This window comes from Heterocephalus glaber, unplaced genomic scaffold, assembly GCF_053883595.1.
Source record: "Heterocephalus glaber isolate CG9 unplaced genomic scaffold, H.glaber_assembly_v1.0 deba00001613, whole genome shotgun sequence".
In the NCBI taxonomy this organism is placed as follows: domain Eukaryota; kingdom Metazoa; phylum Chordata; class Mammalia; order Rodentia; family Bathyergidae; genus Heterocephalus; species Heterocephalus glaber.
The window spans coordinates 35,178,540-35,200,288 of NW_028258384.1; the positions used below are offsets into that span (position 1 = coordinate 35,178,540).

A 21,749-nucleotide genomic window follows, 5' to 3' on the forward strand; every position below is an offset into this window, starting at 1 on the left:
AAGACAGACATTACTTCTAAGTAAATATAAGAGGCTCAAGATGATTGAGAGAGAATACTAGCTATAAGGCTTGATCCTAAGTAGTCATACAAAATGTCATTGCTCTTTTAATATCTTACTATAGTCACTAAGAATGATAGGGTAAGGTGAGAATGTGGGTTGGAGAATTTAAATATATTTCTTAAAATCTATTCTCTTTCTCATTTTACAGGTTTTCCAGGAGTCCCAGGACCTCCAGGAGCAACTGGGATCCCCGGGAGAATTGGTCTAGAAGGCCCTCCTGGGCCACCAGGCTTTCCAGGACCAAAGGTCTGGTACATTTTAAACTATTCTTTCTCATTTTCCTAGCTCCTCCATCTTCTTTAGTCCTGACTCTGTTTAATTTAGACATTGTCCCAAATCTTTACTATACAGATAAAACTTATCTGATTATGTTTTCATTTAAAGCTACTTAATCCCAAACTATCATTAATAATCCAAGAGGTCATATTTGAATAAAAAAAGCTTTTCATCCTGTTGTACAGCGGACAGTTATTGAATTAGATACAGCATTATAAACATTAGCTTCCCCTGTACTTATTTATAGAAACACTATCGTATTTCATCTCTGCCCATGCCTATGTGATGTTTGGTTGAAACAGTGTTGAATGTATTAAGACCTTCCCAAATTGTCTTTCTCTGTGCCACTTCTAAGAAAGATACATAATACAAATAATTGCTATTGACTTAGATATAGTAATAATAATTATAATAAACAATTCTGTACTTGTTATTTTCCATTCCTTTTATTTTATCTCATCTAATTTCAAACTTTCCTCAGTCAGCTTTCAGCAAACCATTGTAGTATGTAATTATCTTGGTTGTCCCTGTATTTTTATATGCTTAATTAATTAAATTTCCTGGGTTTCATCATTATTGCTTCTTTTCCATAGGAAAAGCAACTGACCATGATCCCAGCTCTTATGAGAAAATCATTTCTCAGTTCATTGTTTTTATTATGAACATTTTCAAATAAACACAAAAGAGAAAGGAGCAGTACAGTAGTATGTCCATCACTTAGGTGCAAAATTATTAAGATTTTACCATATTTGTTATTTCTTTTTTCTTCACTTAAGTATTTTAACCCAAATCTTAAAATTATGCCATTTCTCCCAAGTGCTTTAGTATTCATATTCATATATAAGTAAGTGGACATTTTATACAAAATCACAAAGCCACGATCGTACTTAGTCAAATTAAAAATCATCATTTGGGATTATTTAATATTTGGTCTATAATCATGTCTTCACTTGGATAGACTATTATTTAATCACATTCTCTCTGTGTTGTCTCTTTCTTATTCTGAAATCAGTCCAACTCATGTAATTTGTTTTATTAAGCCCTGTTTCCCACCCTTTAAGATGTTCTCTCTGACATACCAGTTATCTTATTTAATTATCCTGCTCTTCTCCCCATGAAGAAAAAGTATTACCTTGTATTTTCTGCTTTAAATCCTTCATAGTAAACAGTAAGTGCCAGAAAAAGTCATAGGAGTTTTTATTGTGTTTGTCATGTGTGTGCCTAAGGGAGAGCCAGGATTTGGGTTACCTGGGCCACCTGGGCCACCAGGACTTCCAGGTTTCAAAGGAACACTTGGTCCAAAAGGTGATCGTGGTTTCCCAGGACCTCCAGGTCCTCCAGGACGCACTGGCTTGAATGGGCTACCTGGACCTAAAGGTATGGAGACTATTGCTGCTTTTCAATTTGCTTTTAACTTTTATAGAAATTGAAATCTTTGGGAAAACTTGTGGGTGATAAGCCCAATTAGCTGAGAAGCTCATGCTACCTTTCTGTCATGGTTACACTCTTCATCTTTCATTGATTACATTTATCCTTTATTTCATTGGGTACATAATACAAAGGTATATGTAAAAAAGTAACAATGAGAGGTATTACTTCCTCTTCATCCCCATATTTTTTATTTATCCTTTCAGTGTTTCTTTGTGAAGAAAAAATACTAGCCAATACAAATATATATATATATATATTTTTTTTTTTTTTTTTCATTTCTTAAAAAAATTGGGAAAGGGTAAGTTACCTTTTGGCCTTTTTGCATTTTGCTTCTTTCACTTAACTTTATATCTTAGAGATTACCCCACATTAATATATAAAAGTCTTTATTTAAAAAAATGATACCTAGAAGCCAGGCATGGTGGCACATGCCTGTAATCCCAGTACTCTAGAGGTTGAGGCAGGAGAATCCCTGGGAATTCAAGGTCAGCCAGGGCTACATAGTGAGTTCAATGCCAGCCTGAACTACATAGCGAGACCTTGTCTCAAACCTCTCCCAACCAAAAAAAGTGACTTAGTATTGAATAGCATGGTTATATTTTAGTTTATTTTACCAGTTGCTAGTTACTAGTGTGGATTTTTTTTTGCCAATCTTATTATAAATAATGCCACAAAGAATAATCTTTCATTCACATTATTTCAGATGTTTACAGGTACAATAGTAGAATGAAGTAATGAAAATGGATTTTCTGAGTAAAGGATAAATGTATCCTTAAGATATTCAGACTCCTCTCCATTTGTACCATTTTATACTTTCACCAGCAACGTATGAATGTGCCAATTTCCCCAAAGTCTTGCTAAGTGTTTATACTGAAAAACTCCTGGAGTTTTTTTAGCTTGATGGAAGCAAACAGGTTACTTAGTATAGCTTAAAAATAATTTTATTGTGAAAAATTTCAAATAATTGAACAACGAAGTTATGTATTTACTACCTAGATTCTACACTTAACATTTTGTGCCCCTGACAATGTTTTATTTTTTTTTAATTCCAAATATATGAGCCAGGGATATAGTTCATTGCTAGAGCACTTGCCTAATATGCTCAAGGCCTTGGATTCAGTCCTCAGCACCAGAAAAAAAAAAATCCATGTATACTGCAAAGTATAAAACATTACAGTGACTACTATATATCCATCACTGATATTCTACTGTAATGTTTTACTGTACATATTTTGCCACATATCTTTTCATCTATTCTCTCTATTCATGGATTTCCTTTTTTATATGTTACCAAATAAATTGCAACAACAGTATACTTGTCCCTAAATACTTCAGCACTCATATCATAACTAGAGGTCCATAGCTTTTAAAATATAGAATGCATATTAAATGAGATGTGCACATCTTAAGGGTACATTTGCTGGATTTTGACATATGCAAACACTTGTGTAACCCAAACTGTTATCAGGATATTACCCCAAGGCTTCGGATATAGGTCAGCAGTAGAATGCCTAGCATTCCTGGGTTCAGCACCCAACACTATGGAAAAAAAGAAAGAGGAAAAAGGGAGGGAGGTTGGGAGGGAGAGAAGGACAAAAGAGAGGGAAGAAGAAAAGGAAAAAGAGAAAATGATATCATCCGGAAAAAAAATTTATGGTTTTTTTCTAGTCACTTCCTAATCTAGTGTCCACATTGGCAACTATACTTATAATTTATTTATCATAATTTATTCTACCCATTCTAGGACTCCTTAGAGATTGAATCATGTTATATACATTCTTTGTAAGATTTCTTTCATGAAGCATATGTTTCTTATATTATCCATATTATGTTGATCGGCAGTTCTTACCTTTCGGTGAAACGAATATACCATGGACACCTGAGCTTTGTCAAGTTTTTGATTATTATGCATGAAGCTGTTAAGAGCAACTTTTTATAAATGTTTTAATGGATATCTGCTGTCATTTTGCTTGAATAAATAAGTAAGAGTAAAACTGTTGAGTCATAAGATAGATATATGCTTAGTTATATAATAAATTACTAGGCCTTTTTCCAAAATGGATGCACCATTTTAAATTCACATCAGTATGATACGAAAGTTTTAATTGTTCTACATTCTCCCCAATATTAGAATTTTGGTAAATGTATGGTGATATCATATTGTAGTTTTAATTTACGTTTTTCTGATGACTAATAATATTGAACTCTTTTTTTAATCACTGTGCACTATTTACGTGTTCAAATATTTTGTCCATTTTAAAAGGGCTGTTTCTCATTTTTTTTGTCAAGAAGTAAGTGCTCTTATATATCTTGCATACTAGTCCCTTCTCAGATGTATGTGTATGAGTATTTTATCCCTATGTGATTTGTCCTTTCATTTTTTAGTGTATGTTGATGAAAACATTTTAATTTTATTGAAGTTGTATCCATAAAATTTTGTACTTCTAATTACAATTTTCTGTGTCTTGTCTAAGAAACATTTACCTAGCTCAACACTGACATGAGATTGTTTTCTATTTTATAAACTTTACAGTTTAAAAATTTCCATGTTTAAAACCATCATCCACTTCAAATATTTTTTTCAGTATCATATGTCTAAAACAGCCTTCACTCCATTGTATTACTTTAAAATCTGTGGCAAATCAAATATTTATATATGAATGGATCTATTTCTGTACTATTAATTCTATTTATGTATTTTATTATCCTTAAACCAGTGCCACATTGTTTATATTACTGTAGCTTTATATTAAGACCTGAAATCATATAATGTAAGTCTTCCAATTTTGTTCTTTTTTTAAAAATTCTTTAGCTATACTAGGCCCTTTGCCTTTACTCTAAGAGTGGCTTAAATTAATATGTCCCTTACGGTGAATGGACTATCATTTCATATGTTTAAGGGCTGTATTCTTTCCTGTAATCTATTCATATCCTTAACAGTTTCTTTGGTTTTTTTTTTAATCCCCTTGATTTTGAGTATTCCAAATAAAATACAAGAAAATAATTAGCACAACTAGTTTGGCTGTTGTTTAACATGTTTTGGTTTGCAGGGAACTGAACCCTCCTGGTGAATATTTTGGAATGTAGAGAATAATCTGAACAGGTCTATATTCCTGAATCATATTGGGTTGATTTCTATTAAAGCAATAATATAGCCGAGTCTAATTTTAATCAGGATAGATTCTGCCAGCAAAAGCCCCAAACTAGCTCACACAAAAACTTCTTAGGTTAGCTGTTTTAAAAATACCTCAATGTCTTTGATTAAATATTTCTGGCCAGCTGTCATCTGTTAAGGTAGTTATCTCCCCCAGATATAGACCCATGACTCCAAAAATTTCAGATGGAAATATGCAAATCATAAACAATGTTGTGATCTCCCTATGAAAATTACTCAACCACTATATTTTGCACATCTATGTCCTTGAGGCAGGTTTTGTGAAGAAATGGAGTAAAGCCTATTTGAAACATGAAATTTTTATTGAGCATTTGCTTGCTTAATTTTTGGATGGAAATTTGACATTTCCATGTCCTAGTAGAAGTCATCCTCAATTATTAAAATTGAATTATAGTTATTTAGGTGCTAGAAGAATAAGTATTTGAGGAATTCTATTATGTAATTCCTTTACTCCTCCAACATATATTATGTTTCTCTTCTGTGCCATGGAATATTTGAATTACTAGAAACACAGCAATGTAAATTCTGTTTTTGAAGGTCTCAAAGTTTATTCTCTACTATAAGAAAATCTAGGTGGTATTGTTAATCATACTGGTTGTTTCATGAGAACTTTTATGAATGCATACCTCTAATGTTTTGAATTAATAGTTCACAGTTAGAACTCAAAAAATTAACCTGCTAGGCTTGGGATTGTAACTCCCTGATAGAATGCTTGCCCTGGGTTCAGTTTTCATTATCTCAAAAAAAAAATTGGGATACTGTAATTCCCATCATAAGGAGGCATAGATTTTTCATCCTTATCCAACTGAAATGGTTTGTACTTAGCATTGGCATCATGTAAAATGATACAAGGATAGGAGGTCCACTATTCTAGCATAGCAATGTAAAGAATGTCTTTAGTGTAACTCCTCAGCATTGACATTTATAGAACATTTTACCTCAAAACAATAGAGAACACATTCTTTTCAATGGCATTTGGAGCAATCACCAAGATAAGGCATAATCTAGGCCATAAAACAAACCTTAACAAATTAAAAATATTGAAATTAATAAATTAATCCTCTTACCATGACGGACAATAATACATAAATACCAGAAAGACATCTTATCTCAGAAAATACTGGAATATTTAGAAGATAACCAGGGCATTTATTTTGTTTTCTATTAGTAGTTGTATGCCATACATAATGAATGCATTATTCATGGGGAAGTGGTACATATACATAACACATCTTGGGCCATTTTATTACCTCTTCTCCTACACTCCCTCTCATTGCCCTCCATCCCTTGATCCCTTTCCCATCTACAAAAGGTCTACCTCCCTGTTTTCTGTTATCTCTCTTTTTTTTTTTTGGTACCAGGCAGTGGAACCATTGAGCTTAATCCCTGGCTCCTATTAACTCTCTTTAACATTCCTTTTTCAGTTTTTTCTACTTTGAGTTTCTCATGTAGGAGAAACCATGTGATATTTATCCTTCTGTGGCTGATTTAATTCACTTAGCATATGGTCTCAAGGTGCATCCTTTTTTTCTACAAATAACTCAGTTATTCTTCTTTCTGGCTGAGTAGTACTCCATTCCATATATTATACCACATTCTCTTTATCTATTCATCGGTTGATGCACATATAGGTTGTTTTCAAGATATAGGTATTGTGAGTTGTGTTGCTATAAACATGGGTATTTATGTGTCACTATATTATCATAACTTTAACTTCTGGAAAGATGCCTAGAAGAAGTATAGCTAGGTAAGTGGAATTATTATTTTTAGTTTTTCTGAGAAATCTTTGTACAGATTGCCATAGTGGTTTTATTGTAGGAAGGTTCCTTTTCCTCTCACAACCTCACCAGCATATGTTGGCTTTTGAGGCCTTCGTGAAAGCCATTCTTTCTAGAGTGAGGTGGAATCTCAGTGTTGTTTTGATCTGCATTTCTCCAAAGGCCAAAGATGCTGAAAAATTTTTCATGCACCCATTGGCCATTTGTACTTCATCTGAGAAGTGTCTATTCATTACAATTTCCTGTTTTTTATTGACTTTTGTTTTGGGAGGTCTAATTTTTTTTTAGTTCTCTATATATTCTAGATATTATGCCTCTATTGAAGGAATAGCTGACAAAATTTTTTCCCATTTGGTAAGTTGTCTTTTCACTCTATTGGTTTTTTCCTTTCCAGTACAGAAGCTTTTAAATTTCATATTATCCCATTTGTTGACTGTTGATGTTTCTTGTGCATTTAGAATTCTGTATAGAAAGTCTTTGGCTACGCCTATTTCTTCAAGAGTTTTACCTACTTTATCTTCCAGTCAATTCAGTGTTTCTGTTTTATATTTAGGTCTTGAGTGTATGTTTTCGGTCCCTTTGTAAAAAATCAGATCACTGAATATGCTTGGGATTGTTCCTACATCTTCAGTTCTGTTCCAGGAATCTGCATTTCTGTTTTTGTGCCAGTAACATATTGCTTATATCACTGTAGCGTTGTAATGTAAGTTGAAATCTGAAATTGTGATGACTCCTGCTTTGCACTTTTTGTCCAGGGTTGTTTTTGCTATTCTGGGTCTCCTCTGGTTTCATATAAATTCTAGGATTACTTTCCTAGTTCCGTGAAGAATGAAGTTGGTAGTTTGATTGGAAGTGCATTAAATCTATATGCCACTTTCAGTAATAAGGCTACATTGACAATATTAGTTTTGCCTATCCAGGAACAGGGGATAGCTTTCCATTTTCTGATATCTTCTTCAGTCTCTTTCTTTAGGATACTAGTTTTCATTATAGAGTTCTTTCAGTTCGTTGGTTAGGTTTATTCCTAGGTATTTAATTTTTAAAATTACTGTGAACAGGATTCTTTCCCTGATTTTTTTGTCAGTGGGTTTTTGTGTATTGATTTTGTGTCCTACTACATTGCTGAATTTGTTTATTAGTACTAGGAGTTTGGTGAAGTTTTTTTTTTTGGAGGCATGGGGTCTTACATGTAAAGGATCAACTCATCTGCAAATAAGGATACTTGCACTTATTCCTTTCCTGTACACATCCCTTTTATTTCTTTCTCTTACCTGATTCCTCTGGCTAAAGTTTCAAATACTGTATTGAACAGGAGTGGACATCCTTATCTTGTTACTGATTTTAGCTTTCAGTTTTTCCCCATTTAGTGAGATATATGACTGTGAGTTTATCATAAGTGGTTTATATTATTTTGAGATATGGTCCTTTTATTCCCATTTTTCATTTTTTATTTTCTTAAAATTTTAATTTTAATAGTACATATTTGCAGTATACAATGATTACATTCATTGAAGAGAATTGGTACATATACACCACACATCTCAATTCCTTGTTTTCCCCTTCCCTCCATTCCCTTGTATTTTGCCAGCATCAATTCATGTATTTACCTTATAAGGCCCTATAAGGTTAATTACCATATATACAGATTGACAACCAGACTAATTGTACCCATTTTTGTCAAGGTTTTTTTTATTACAAATGGATGATGGATATTGTCAGAGGCTTTTTCTGTATCTATTCAGATGATTATGTGATTTTTTGTCCTTGCTTCTGTTTATGTGATATATTACATTTATTGAATTCTATATATTGAATTATCCTGGGATGAAGCCAACTTGGTCATGATATATGATTTTTTTAATAGTTTAGTGCATTCTATTTGCCAGCATCTTGTTGAGGATTTTTGAACCTATATTCATTACAGATATTGGCCCCTAGTTTTCTCTCTGATAGTGTGCAGGGAATTATTTCAATTATTTGTATTTATTATGCTTTATGGCTTCAGATATGATCTATTTTGGAAAAAATTCTACTTGCTGCTAAGAATAGTATGTATTCTGTTTTGTTGGGTGAAACATTCTATAGATATTTGTTAAGTACATTTGTTCAATGGTGTGACTTAACTCTGCCATTTCTTTGGTAAATTTTTTTCTGGTTGGCCCACATAATTGTGAGCATGGCATATTGGCATCCCTAACTATGGTTGTATTGCTGTCTGTCTATCCTTTTATATCTAATAATTTTTTATCAAGTTGTGTATGCCAACATTTGTTGCATAGATGTTTATAATTGTTATCTCTTTCTGTTGAGTTGTTCCTATTACCAGTTTGTAGTGGCCATCTTTGTCTCTTCTGACAAGTTTTGGCTTGAAGTCTGCTGTGTCTGAAAATAAGATAGCTACTTCTTCTTGCTTTCAGGCTCTGGTTGCAAGAAGTATTGTTTTTCACCCTTTCACCTTCTAGTCTATGAGCTTCCTTTTGGATGGTATGTGTCTTCTGTAGGGAATATATGGTTGCATTTTGGGTTTTGATCCAATCTGCCAGTCTCTGTCTTTTGACTGGGGAGTTAACATTGTTGATGTTGGCAGTTGTTATTATAAAGTTTTTACTAAGTCCTGCCATTACATTGTTTTTCCAGTGCTGATTACCTTTTTTTTTTCTTTTGCTACTCTCCATTTGGTTGTATAGTTTCTTTGGGGCTCTTTGGTGCTAGTGTCCTCCTGTCTCTGTCTAGGATTCCCTTGAGTATTTTCTGCAATGTTGTTTTAGTGGTCAGGTATTTCTTTAGGATTTCTTTGTCATGGAATATCTACTCCTCCATCAATTTTGAAGGCTAATTTTTCAGGATATAAAAATCTAGGTTGATAGTCGTTTCATTTTAAGGCTTTAAAATTTTCCCTCTAGGGTCTCCTGGTCGTTAAACTTCATGCTGAAAAATCTACTGTAATTCTTATAGGGTTGCCTTTGTAAATAACTTGCTGCTTTTCTCTAACACCTTTTAGTATTCTTTCTTTTTGTTGAATTTCTGGAATTTTGATTATGATGTGCCATGGAAAGTTTCTTTCATGTTTGAGGTTATTTAGGGTTCTATATGCCTTTTGTACTTGAATATTGAATTCTTTCCCTAGATTTAGAAAGTTTTCTGGTATGATTTCAGGGAAAAAATTTTATGTCTTCTGAGTCATCTTCTATTTTTTTCTTTATTCCTATCATTCTGATGTTGGTTTTTGTTTTGTTTTGTTTTGTTTTTTTGTCATACAGTAGCTGTTAGATCCAGCTTGCATGTTGTCTTGTTGTGTTTTGGATATCACTGAGTTTGTGATCTACTACATCTACCTTGTCTTCAGTTTCTGACACTCTATCTTCATGTTGGTAGAATCTTCTAGCCATGCTTTCTATTAAATTTTTCATATCTTGAATTTCTCCTTGATTTCTTTTCAGGTTCTCCAGTGTCTCTCCAGAACATTTATAAATAGCCCATAGGACAAAGCGGTAATCAGTAGGAAAATTATAAACCATTTTGAATTGAATGAAAATGAAAGTAAAACATAAAAATTTATGGTATGCACAGGAAGGACTGAAAGTAAATTTATATATTAAAATTATATTACAAGAAAATAAAGATCTTAAATAAGTTATCTAACTTTTCATTTTAAGAAACTAGAGAAGGAAAGTGAATTGAAAAATATACAAGCAGAAGGGAGACTACAATAACAATAAGAGCAGATTATCAACTTAAAAATGGAAAAAATAGAAAAAAACCTATGAAACCAATTAAGGTTCTTTGAAAAGCCTAATAAAACTGATACACCCCGTCTATTATGACCAAAGGAAAGAAGAGATATATAGGTACCAATGTTAGGAATGAACTGGGGATATAATTCCAGTCCCATTACAGACAATAAAAGAATAATGAGGGAGTATGACAAACAACTACATGCCCATAAATTTGACAAATTAGATTAAATGGACCAATTTCTTAAAAGGTACAGGCTATTGATGCACAGTGATAAAGAAATAGGTGACAGGGCCGGGGATTTAGCTCAGTGGTTCTGGCACCTGCCTTGCAAGCGCAAGGTCCCGAGTTCGATCCCCGGTACCAAAAAAATAAAAAACCAAAAGGAAATAGGTGACAATTCCCCAAAATGAATGTAATTATTATGTATCACATATTTACCAATTATATATGTTAAGATATTAATATTATATGTATACCAATATATATTAAGAAATAGGTAACCCAGATATGTATTAGTTTAAATTGAGTTTGTAGTTAGAACCCTACTATCAGGGAAAACTACAGACCTAGATGGCACCACTGATAAATTCTACCAAACATTTAAAGAAACAATAACAATTCCACAATCTTTTCCCAAAAATAGTAGTATGTGGATCATTTTCTGACCATTGTGAGGCTAGCATTACCCTGATATGAAAATCAGGCAAAGACATGAGCAAAGTAAGCTAAAGACCAGTAGCTCTCATTCATATAGAGGTAAAAGTACTCAAGAAAATACATTTATCCGAATAAAATGAACTGATTGGAAAATCATTCAATGTATTTTGCCATATCACCAGTAAGAAGAAAAGCTACATTATCATCTTAATAAATACTAAAAATTATTTGATAAAATTTATCATCCTTTCCTCAAAAATGTTTTCAGAAAATTAAAAATAAAATGGAACTTCTTTAGCAAAAAGACACTTGCAAAAATATTTCACTCATCATATTTAGTGATGAAAGACTGAATACATTTCCCCAGAGATTTGAAACAACAAAGATCACCTTCATCAATACTCCTTCAGTATTATTCTGGAAGTTCTAGTCAGTGCTATAAGACAAGTAAAAAAAAAAATAAAAGAAATACAGAAGGAAAGGAATAAATAAAACTGTATTTATAGAATACATCCACACAGAAATTTCTAAAATATAGAGGTGGATTAAGTAGGATCATAAAATACAACACAAATATACAAAAATGAATTGTGTGTGTGTATGTATTAGCAATGAACAACCTGGGATTAATGATAATGAAAACAATATAATTTACAATAATGTAAAATACCATGAAGCTCTTATGTATATATAGCTCTAAATGAATATTATGGAAGATTTATATGTAGAAAAGCATAAAATACTGCTGACAAATCAAACATCTAAGATAATGGAATGATATGCTTTGTTTGTGTATTGGAAGGAGCGATATTGTTAAGGTATTGATTCTCCCCAAATTGGTCCATAGATAAAACAGATTTTTAAGGAAAGCACAGAATTTTCTTATTACTTTAATCATTGGATCGAAAAGAAAACAATTTATAATAGCTAAAGCACTTTTTTTTGGTACTGGTGATTGAACTTGGGACCTTGCACTTGCAAGGCAGGAGGCGGAACCACTGAGCTAAATCCCTGGCCCCCCAAAGCGCTTTTGAAAAAGCACAAGTATTATAGAATTCAAAGTACCTAACATCAAAACTTAATGTAAAGCTACAGTAATTAGCATAGTATGTGAAATACAGACACATAAATGAATGGAACATAATAGAGAATCTAGAAATAGACTCACACATTTGATTTGTGTGGTACCAGAGATTGAACCAGAGGACCTCACACACGATCAGCAAGCATTCTACCACTTAGCTACATCCTATTCCCCATATATTTGATTTCTGACAAATTTGCAAAACAATTTTAATAGAAAAATAATTCTTTTCAACAAATAGCATGAAAACAATTGGACATCCATACACAAAATAAAACAAATACTTAATGCTTTGTACAAAATTTAACTCTGACTGTATTACAGAACTAAATATAAGGTCCTAACATTTTTTTAAAAAACTTCTAAAACAGAGGCAGACAAACTTTTCTATAAAGAACCAAATAGTAAATGTTTTAGTTTTTGTGAGGGCCACATATGGTCTTTGTCACATCTTAAAAAAAAAAAAAAAAAAAAAAAACCCTCTAAAAGCATAAAAACCGTTCTCATTTCATGGTCAGTGTAAAAAGAGGTCTGTAGGTCAGATTTACCGAGGGGCAATCCTGTTTTCCCTTGTTTTGTTTTGTTGGGTTTTTTTGGTACCGGGGATGGAACTTGGGACCTTGCCCTTGCAAGGCAGGCTGCGGAACCACTGAGCTAAATCCCCGGCCTCTGAAATTAGTCCTTTTTGAAATTTGGGAAAGTTTTTTTTTTTTAACTCATGGTGTATACAGATCTTTGTGCTTTTTTTTTTTTTTTTTTTTTTTGTGTGTGGTAGCAGGGATCAAACTCAGGACCTTGCGCTTGTGAGGCAGGCGGCAGAACCACTGAGCTAAATCCCCGGCTCTTTGCTTGTTTTAGAAGAAAGCATAAGAGAAAAATCTTTGTGATCATAGATTGGGCAAAGAGTTATTAGGACACCAAAAGAACAGTCCATACAAGAAAAAAACTTGATAAATTGGACATCATGAATGTTGAATGTAGGGCCAGGAATTTAGCTCAGTGTTTCCACCCCTTGCCTCGCAAGCGCAAGGTCCCAAGTTCGATCCCCGGTACCAAAAAAAAAAAAAAGTTGAATGTACTTTAATGTCATGTCTAACAAAAGACTTGTAAATAGAATATACAAGAACTCTCAAAACTCAATAACAAGAAAACAAACAACCCAATTTTTAAAGTAGAGTTGGAAAAATGGATAATTTAAATAGATAACTCACAAGTATAGACACTTGAATAGCAAAGAGGCACATGTAAAAAGATATTAAGTATAATTAGCTGCAATATGCAAGTTGAAACAACACTAAGATATATAATTATTAGAATTGGCTTTTTTAAAAAAGGAAAAATGACAACACCAAGTGCTACCAAGGCAAAGATGAAAAATAACTGAAAGTCACATACATTGCTAGATAGAATGCAAAATGGTGCAGCCACATTGAAAAACAGTTTGATGATTTCTTAGAGGATTAAATACGACCTTGGCACATGACACAACTCCACTTCTAGTTATTTACTAAAGGAAATGCGAAGCTTCACATAAAAATTCACAAGTCAGTGTTCATAACAGCTTTATTTGTAATCACTAAGAACTGGAAACAATAAGGGGGGATGCACGCCTGTAATCCCAGCACTCAGGAGGCTGAAGCAGGAGGATCACCATGAATTTGAGGCCAGCCTGGGCTACATAGTGAGTTCAAGACCAGCTTGAACTGCATAGTGAGACTGTGTCTCAAAAAAAAGAAAGAAATTGGAAACTGCCCAAATGCCCATCACATATTGAAAAGATTCACAAAATGTAGCATAATAATACAATAGAGTACTATTGATACATACAACAACTTGAATGAATCTCAAATAGATCATATTAAGTGAAATAAGACATACTCAAGAGGCTACATACTGCATAGTTGCATTTAAATCACATCCTTGTAAGGGAAAAACTGTATGTTATACGATAGAGCCATGGTTGACAGAGAATTAGAATTTGGGGATTTGGGGAGAGATTGACTACAACTGGGTAATGGACCATTTTGGGGTTGAAGGAACAGTTCTATATCTTGCTTTTAGTGGTTTTCATATGACTAAAAGCACTTCTTGAAATTCATCAAAGTGCACATTAACATGAGTGAAATTTAAAGTATATAAAAGTTTTGAGAAGTGGCAGTGACAAACAAGATGGAGAGAGGGACAGTGAAGTTTCTAAGGTCAAAGAGATGTTTCTCTGATAGAGAAGAAGCTTAAGGCTATTTTAGGCCATGGCCTTGAATTAATAAAAAGGAAGATGTTGAAGGTCGTATACTTTAAAATCCAGATATTTTGAAAATATATTTTAAGCTTATAAATAATTGCCCATGATGTGTTACAATTAGATGCAATGTGTAGTTATAATCTTTTTGCAGTGTTTGTTGAGGTTGATTTAACTACTGAAGCTGAGTGTTCAATATATGTTAAATTATAAAACTATTGGTGAATTCCATATACTCTTATCTGAGTACTTAAATGTACTTTTTTCCTAATGAATGGCCAGTTTTTCAAGGTCCTTTCTAAAACTTATGTGCCTTTTCACATGGATATTATGGCTCCTGTGGACTGGTGACTCAGCTGTTAGTTTAAATATCTAAACTATATTTATTTCTTAAAGGTGATGTTGGACCAAATGGGCAGCCTGGACCAATAGGACCTCCTGGGCAGCCAGGAATTGGTGTTCAGGGACCACCAGGACCACCAGGAATTCCTGGACCAATGGGCCAACCAGGTAAGAGTGGAGTAAATGTGCATTTTGTAGCAGTCCTAATAATAGGCTGGTAAGCTTATCAATAAAGTAAAGCCTATGTAATAGTCTTCCAAGAATGTGATTTAAGAGGTAAGCTATTTATGTATGTAATTTTGTAGAAATGAAAAAGTATAGATCAAAGCATAACAGTGTATTTAATCCCAGATTTTTTCCTTCTTGTTCACCCAAGATTGATCTGTTTCCAAAAATGCAGTTTAGTAATTACACTATGCTACCATTAACATAAAGTCATTGAGTTAGACATAAATTTGTAAGCATAGACTTAAATTTCTGGTGCTGATTATTTCAGACTTGAATACCTGTACGGGAGTAATCAACTTTTCTCTATGGAATCACTTAACATTTCTTACAGTTAGGGTTTAGCAAAAATGTTCTATAAAATATATTACAGGCATTTTCATTTTCTTTACTTCTTTAAAAATAACTGAGTTGATTTTTTCCTTTTTGTCCCCAAACCAGCACTCTAATATTTTGTATTTTTTATTGGATACTCAGAAAGGTTTTTATCAATAGAGGTTTTGCATCCAAAAGAATCATATGTATCTTCTACATTTGTGCAAGAGTATGTCAAGATTGTGGATTATGAGTCATTTGGAGATGTGAATTCTTTTTTTAATAAGTATGTTTATGAAACATAACATAACATCATTTGGGGGAATTAGTACATATGCTTATTGATCATTTTCACTCCCATTTTCCCATTCCCATGACCACCCCTCTCCCATTTTCCCTAGATCCCCTTCCCATTCCCACAAAATCTACCTCCCTGTTTCCTACCATCTCGTTTTATTTTGTTCTTTCAATGATTTATATTTTGGATTTCTCATTTAAGAAAAACCATGTGATATTTAACCTTCTGTGCCTGATTTATTTCACTTAGAATTATGTTCTCAAGGGCCGGGGATTTAGCTCAGTGGTTTCGCCGCCTGCTGCACAAACACAAGGACCTGAGTTCGATCCCTGGTACCAAAAAAAAGAATTGTGTTCTCAAGATCCATCCATTTTCCCATAGATGACTCAAATTTTCCTTCTTTCTGGATGAGTACTACTCCATGATACTGTATATGTTTTCTTTCTCCATCTGTTGTGGGCATATAAGCTCTTACCATAATTTAGCTATTGAGGACTGCTACTACAAATATGAGTATGCATGTATCACTGTAATATGATAACTTCAATGCTTTCTAGAAGATACCAAGAAGAGGTATAGCTAAGTCCAAAGGAATTTTGGTCTTCAGTTTTCTGAGGAATCTCCAAAATGAATTTGATAGTGATTTTACTAGTTTACACTGCTACCAACAATGTAGAAAGGTTCTTTTCCCCCAGTTACCTCACCAGCATTTGTTGTTTTTTGAATTGGTGATAATAGCCTTTTTTTCCTAAAATGGAATCTCAGTGTTTTGATTTGCATTTCTCTAGTGGTCAAAAGTACTGAACATTTTTTCATGTACACATTGACCATTTGTACTTCTTTTCTGGAAAACTGTCTATTCATTTCAATTGACCACTTTTCATTTCTGTCTTTTATTTTGAAGAGTCTGATTCTTTTTTTTAGTTCTTTATATATTCTTGATGTTAGTTCTTTGCCCATGAAGTAGCAGGCAAAAATTTTTTTCCTATTATGTAGACTGTCCCTTCACTCTGTTGGTTCTTTCCTTTGCTGTGCAAAAGATGTTTTTTGATATGATCCCATTTGTTGATTCTTGGTACTATTTCTAATGCAGTTGAGGTTCTCTTGAGAAATTCCTTGCCTACACATATGTCTTCAAGGGTTTCATCACTTTTTTATTCTAGCAGATTTCGTGTTTCTGCTTTAATATCTTGGTTATGGATCCATTCTTTTATAATTTTAGAACAAAGTAAAAGATACAGGTCTAGATTTATTCTTCTACATGTGGATAGCTAGTTTTCCTACCATTTGTAAAGAGGATGTCTTTTCTCCAGTATATGCTATTGGCCACTCTGCCCAAAATCAAGTGACTGAAGGTGCTTGTGGTGTTTCAGAATTCTCAATTCTTTTATTTTTAAGTAGTACATGTTTGTGGTGCATCATGAAAGCATTCACTGTGGGTACTTGGTACATGTACATGACACATGTGAATTACTTTTAAATCCCCTTCTCCAACTCCCTCAATCTCATAATCTCCTTACCATTTGACAATGATCTATCTCCACGTTTCCTATTTTTTATCTTTTATTTGCTCTTTGACTTATTTATTCTGTGGGTTTCTCATATAATAGAACCATATGATTTTTAACCTTTTTTGTCTCACTTCACTTAAAATTATGGGTTCAAGGTACATGAATTTTCCTAAAATTATTCAAATTTTTGTGTCTTTATGTCAGAGTAGTACTCTATTGTGTGTAAATACCGTATGTTCTTTATCCATTCATCTCTTGATGGACATATAGACTGCTTCCATGACTTAGATACTATGAACTGTGCTGCTATAAATATGGCTGTGCATGTGTCACTTTAATATAATGTTATTAACTCTTTTGGGAAGATGCCTAGAAGTGGAATAGCTGAGTCAAATGGAATTTATATTTTAAGATTTTTGAGGAAATTCAATACTGATTTCCACAGTAGTTGTACTAGTGTACATTCCCACCGACAATGAAGAAGGGTTTCTTTTTCCCCATACCTCACCAGAATTTGTTATTATTTGATTTTTTTAGTAAGTTTATTGGTACATTTTAGGTATACATTATGATCACATACATCATTAGAAATTTGTACCTGTCCAAGATGTGTCTTAGTTCTTGTTTTTTCCCACTCTCCTTCCTCCCCTTCCACCCCTCCACCCCTCCCTATTTACAAAAATTTTGTTTCTGTTCTTTCTTTTCTCATTTTTATCTCCCCCCCAGTCCCCCTTCCCCTTTAAAACTTTTCTTCCTATTGCACAGTATCTATTATACATTTTGATCTTCTTTTACACTTTCATTTTCTCACACCAGAGAAACAATTCAAGATTAACACATGTGTCCTATTTATTTCATATACGAGTATGGTCTCAAGGTACATTCATTTAGCTATAAATGTCTCTAGTTTACCATTCTTTATGGCTGAGTAGTGCTCCATTTTATTAAATAAAAAACACATTTTCTTTATCCAGTCACCAGTTGATGGGCATTTGGGCTTTTTGCAAGGTTTAGCTATTACAAACTGTGCCACTATAAACATGGCTGAGCATATATCACTGTGGTATGATGCTTTTAATTCTTTCAGGAACATACCCAGATAAGGAATACTGGGTCAAATGGGACCTCTAATCCTAGTTTTTTGAGGAATATACACCCTGATTTCCATGATGGTTGCACAAGTCTACACTCCCGCCTACAGTGGAGAAGAGTTCCTTTTCCCCCACAGCCCTGCCAGCATTTGTTATTGGTTGATTTCTTGATAGCAGCCATTCTTCCTGGAGTGAGGTAGAATCTCAGCCTTTCTTTCTTTTGCATCTCTCAAATGACCAGTGATGTTGAACATTTTTTCATATGTTTATTTGCTGATTTACTTCTTTTTTAAAAATTTTATTGCTACATTTAAGGTATACAATATAATGACATTCATCATTGAAAATATGCACCTTTACATAATCCATTTTGGTTCTTATTTTTTCTCCATTCCTCTGGCCTCCCTTCAAACCCTCCACCCCTCCCTATCTACAAAGACTTTGTTTCCATTTTTTCTTTTTCTCATATTAATTCCATTCCCTTCTTTCCTTTCCCCTCCCCCTCCCATTTCCCATTCCCCTTTGCACCTTTTCTTCCTATTTCACATTATCTATTATACCTTTTAGTCATTACTTACACTTTCAGTTCCTCACACTAGAGAAACTATTCAGTATTTACACAAGTGTGTCCTATTTATTTCACTTAAGAGTATCACCTCAATGTTCATCCATTTAGTTATAAATGTCTCTAACTTCTCTTTTTTTTTGGTACCGGGGATCAAACTCGGGTCCTTGTGCTTGCGAGGCAGGCAGCAGAACCACTGAGCTAAATTTCTGGCACCTAACTTCTCACTTTTTATGGCTGAGTAGTACTCAATTTTATAAAAACACCACATTTTCTTTATCCAGGCTCCAGATGATGGGCAATTGGGCTTCTTCCAAGTTTTGGAAACTACAAACTGTGCTTCTATAAACATGGGTGCACATAGATCACTGTGGTATGATTCTTTTAATTCTTTGGGGAAGATATACAGCAGGGGAATAGCTGGGTCAAATGGGTCTTCCAGTCCTAGTTCTTTGAGGGATCTCCAAACTGATTTCCATAGTGGTTGCACCAGTCCAAACTCCCACCAGCAGTGGAGCAGGGTTCCTCTTTCCACACAGCCCTGCCAGCATTTGTTATTGCTTGATTTCATGATAGCAGCCATTCTTTCTGGGGTGAGGTGGAATCTCAGTCTTGTTTTCATTGGCATCTCTTGAATGACCAGTGATTTATGTTTATTTGTTATTTCTACTTCTTTGTCTGAGAAATATCTGTTCATTTCAGATGCCCATTTTTGGATTGGGTCTTTAAATTTGGGAGGTCTGATTTTTTAAAGTTCTTTATATATTCTAGATAGTAGACCTTTGTCTGAGGGTCAGCTGGTGAAAAATTTTTTCCCACATTGTGGGTTGTCTCTTCACACTGTTGGTGGTTTCTCTTGCTATGCAGAAGCTTTTTACTAAGAAGAGATCCCACTTGTTGATTGTTTGTGCTAGTTCACGGGCAACTGAGGTTTTGCTCATAGAATCTTTTCCTATACCAATGTCTTCAAGATTTCTACCTAACTTCTCTTCCAGCCGGCTTAATGTTTCTGTTTTAATATTTAGATCTTTAATCTATTTCAATTTTAGTTTAGTGCATGGTGAGAGATATAGGTCTAGTTTTTATCTTTGGCAAGTTGAATCCCAATTTTTCCAGCACAATTTATTAAAGAGGCTATCTTTCCTCCAGTGTGGGTGCTCGGCTCCTTTGTCAAAGATGAGCTGGCTGAGTGTGTCTAGAGTTGTTTCTGCGTCTTCTAATCTGTGGTCCTCAGGTCTGTTTCTTTGCCAGTACCGTGCTGTTTGTATCACAGTAGCTTTGTAGTATAGTTTCAAGTTGGGGATTGTAATACCTCCTGCCATGTCTCTGTGGCCCAGAATTTCTTTTGCTATTCTAGGTCTGTTCTTGTTCCAAATGAATTTTTGGATTGTTTTTTCCAGGTCTGTGAAGTATGCTGCTTTAATTTTAATTGGGTTTGCATTGAATCTATATAGCAGCTTTGGAAGTGTGGCCATTTTCACTATGTTGACTCTTCCTTGCTTTTACTTCTTTATCTGAGAAATGTCTGTTCATTTTAGATGCCCATTTTTGGATTGGGTCCTTAAATTTGGTGAGTCTGATTTTTTAAAGTTATTTATATATTCTAGACAGTAGATCTTTTTCTGAGGAACAGCTGTCAAAAATTGTGTGGTCTCTTCACTCTGTTGGTGGTTTCCCTTGCTGTGTGGAAGCTTTTTAATAAGATGAGATCCCATCTTATTTGATTTCTTGATGATAGTTATTCTTCTTGAGTAAGATGTGATCTCAGTATTGCTCAAATTTGCAATTCTGTAATGACCAGCATGTTGAACATTTTTTTCATGTATTTCTTGGCCATTTGTACTTCTGAGAAGTTTCTATTCATTTCAGTTGCCCATTTTTTGATTAGGTCTTTTTTTTCATTAAGTTTATTGGTACATTTTAGGTATACAATACAGTTACATTCATCTTTGGGATCTTGTACCTTTAAATGATATATCTTGGTTCTTATTTCTTCCCCATTCCCCTGCCTTCCCTTCAACCCCTCCCAACTTCCCTATTTACAAAGACTTTGTTTTCATTTTTTTCCTTTTCTCATATTTTTTCATTTCCCTTCTTTTCTTTCCCCTACCCCTCGCACCTCCCCCTTACTCCTTTAGACCTTTTCTTCCTATTTCACTTCGAAACAGCCCAAATGCCCATCAACTGGAGACTGGATAAAGAAAATGTGGTTTTTCTATAAAATGGAGTACTACTCAGCCATAAAGAATGAAAGACTAGAGACATTTATAGCTAAGTGGATGAACATTGAGCCCACACTCTTAAGTGAAATAAATAGGACACGCATGTGTAAATACCAAATAGTTTCTCTGGTGTGAAAAACTAAAAGTGTAAATAAGGACCAAAATGTGTAATTGATATTGATTAGGTCTTTTATTCTGGAGGATCTAATTTTTTTTTAGTTCTTTGTATATTCTAGATGTTAGTCTTATGTCTGAGATGTAGCTGGTAAAAATTTTTTTCTTTTCTATAGGTTGTCTCCTCATCCTGTGGATTGTTTCCTTTATTGTTCAGAAGCTTATGGGTATAACCTCAATCTTCTCCATGTCAAGAGACAGTTTTCCTAGCACCATTTGCTAAAAAGGCTATGTTTCCTCTAGTATGAGTTTTTGGCCCTTTTATTAAAGATTTTGTGGCTCAATGATCCTGGGGTTCTTCCTGAATCTATCCTATGCCATTGGTCCATGTGTCTGTTATCATGCTGTTTTCACTGTAGGTTTGTTATATGACTTGAAATTGGATTGTATTGCCTCCTGCTTTGCTTTTGTTGCTCAGGATTATTTTGCTATTCTGGTTCTGTTCTGTTCTGTTTCCATATGGATTTTTAGATTGTTTTTTCTAGTTGTGTGAGGAATGGTGTTGGTATTTTGATAGTGAGTGCATTAAATCTATATATCAGTTTTGAGAGTATGGTCATTTTGA

General features: G+C 33.9%; 1 protein-coding gene across 3 annotated transcripts in view; it reads left to right on the forward strand.

Annotated features, from left to right (window-relative positions):
• The window catches only part of Col4a5 (collagen type IV alpha 5 chain), a 375,874-nt gene that overhangs the window by 257,060 nt on the left and 97,065 nt on the right, over positions 1-21,749 (forward strand). For all 3 annotated transcript variants that reach the window (XM_087196749.1, XM_087196750.1, XM_087196751.1), the window contains 3 exons: positions 212-309; positions 1,566-1,716; positions 14,838-14,951. In XM_087196749.1, coding sequence (XP_087052875.1) covers positions 212-309; positions 1,566-1,716; positions 14,838-14,951 — 363 coding nt within the window. The remainder of the gene's footprint in view (positions 1-211; positions 310-1,565; positions 1,717-14,837; positions 14,952-21,749) is intronic.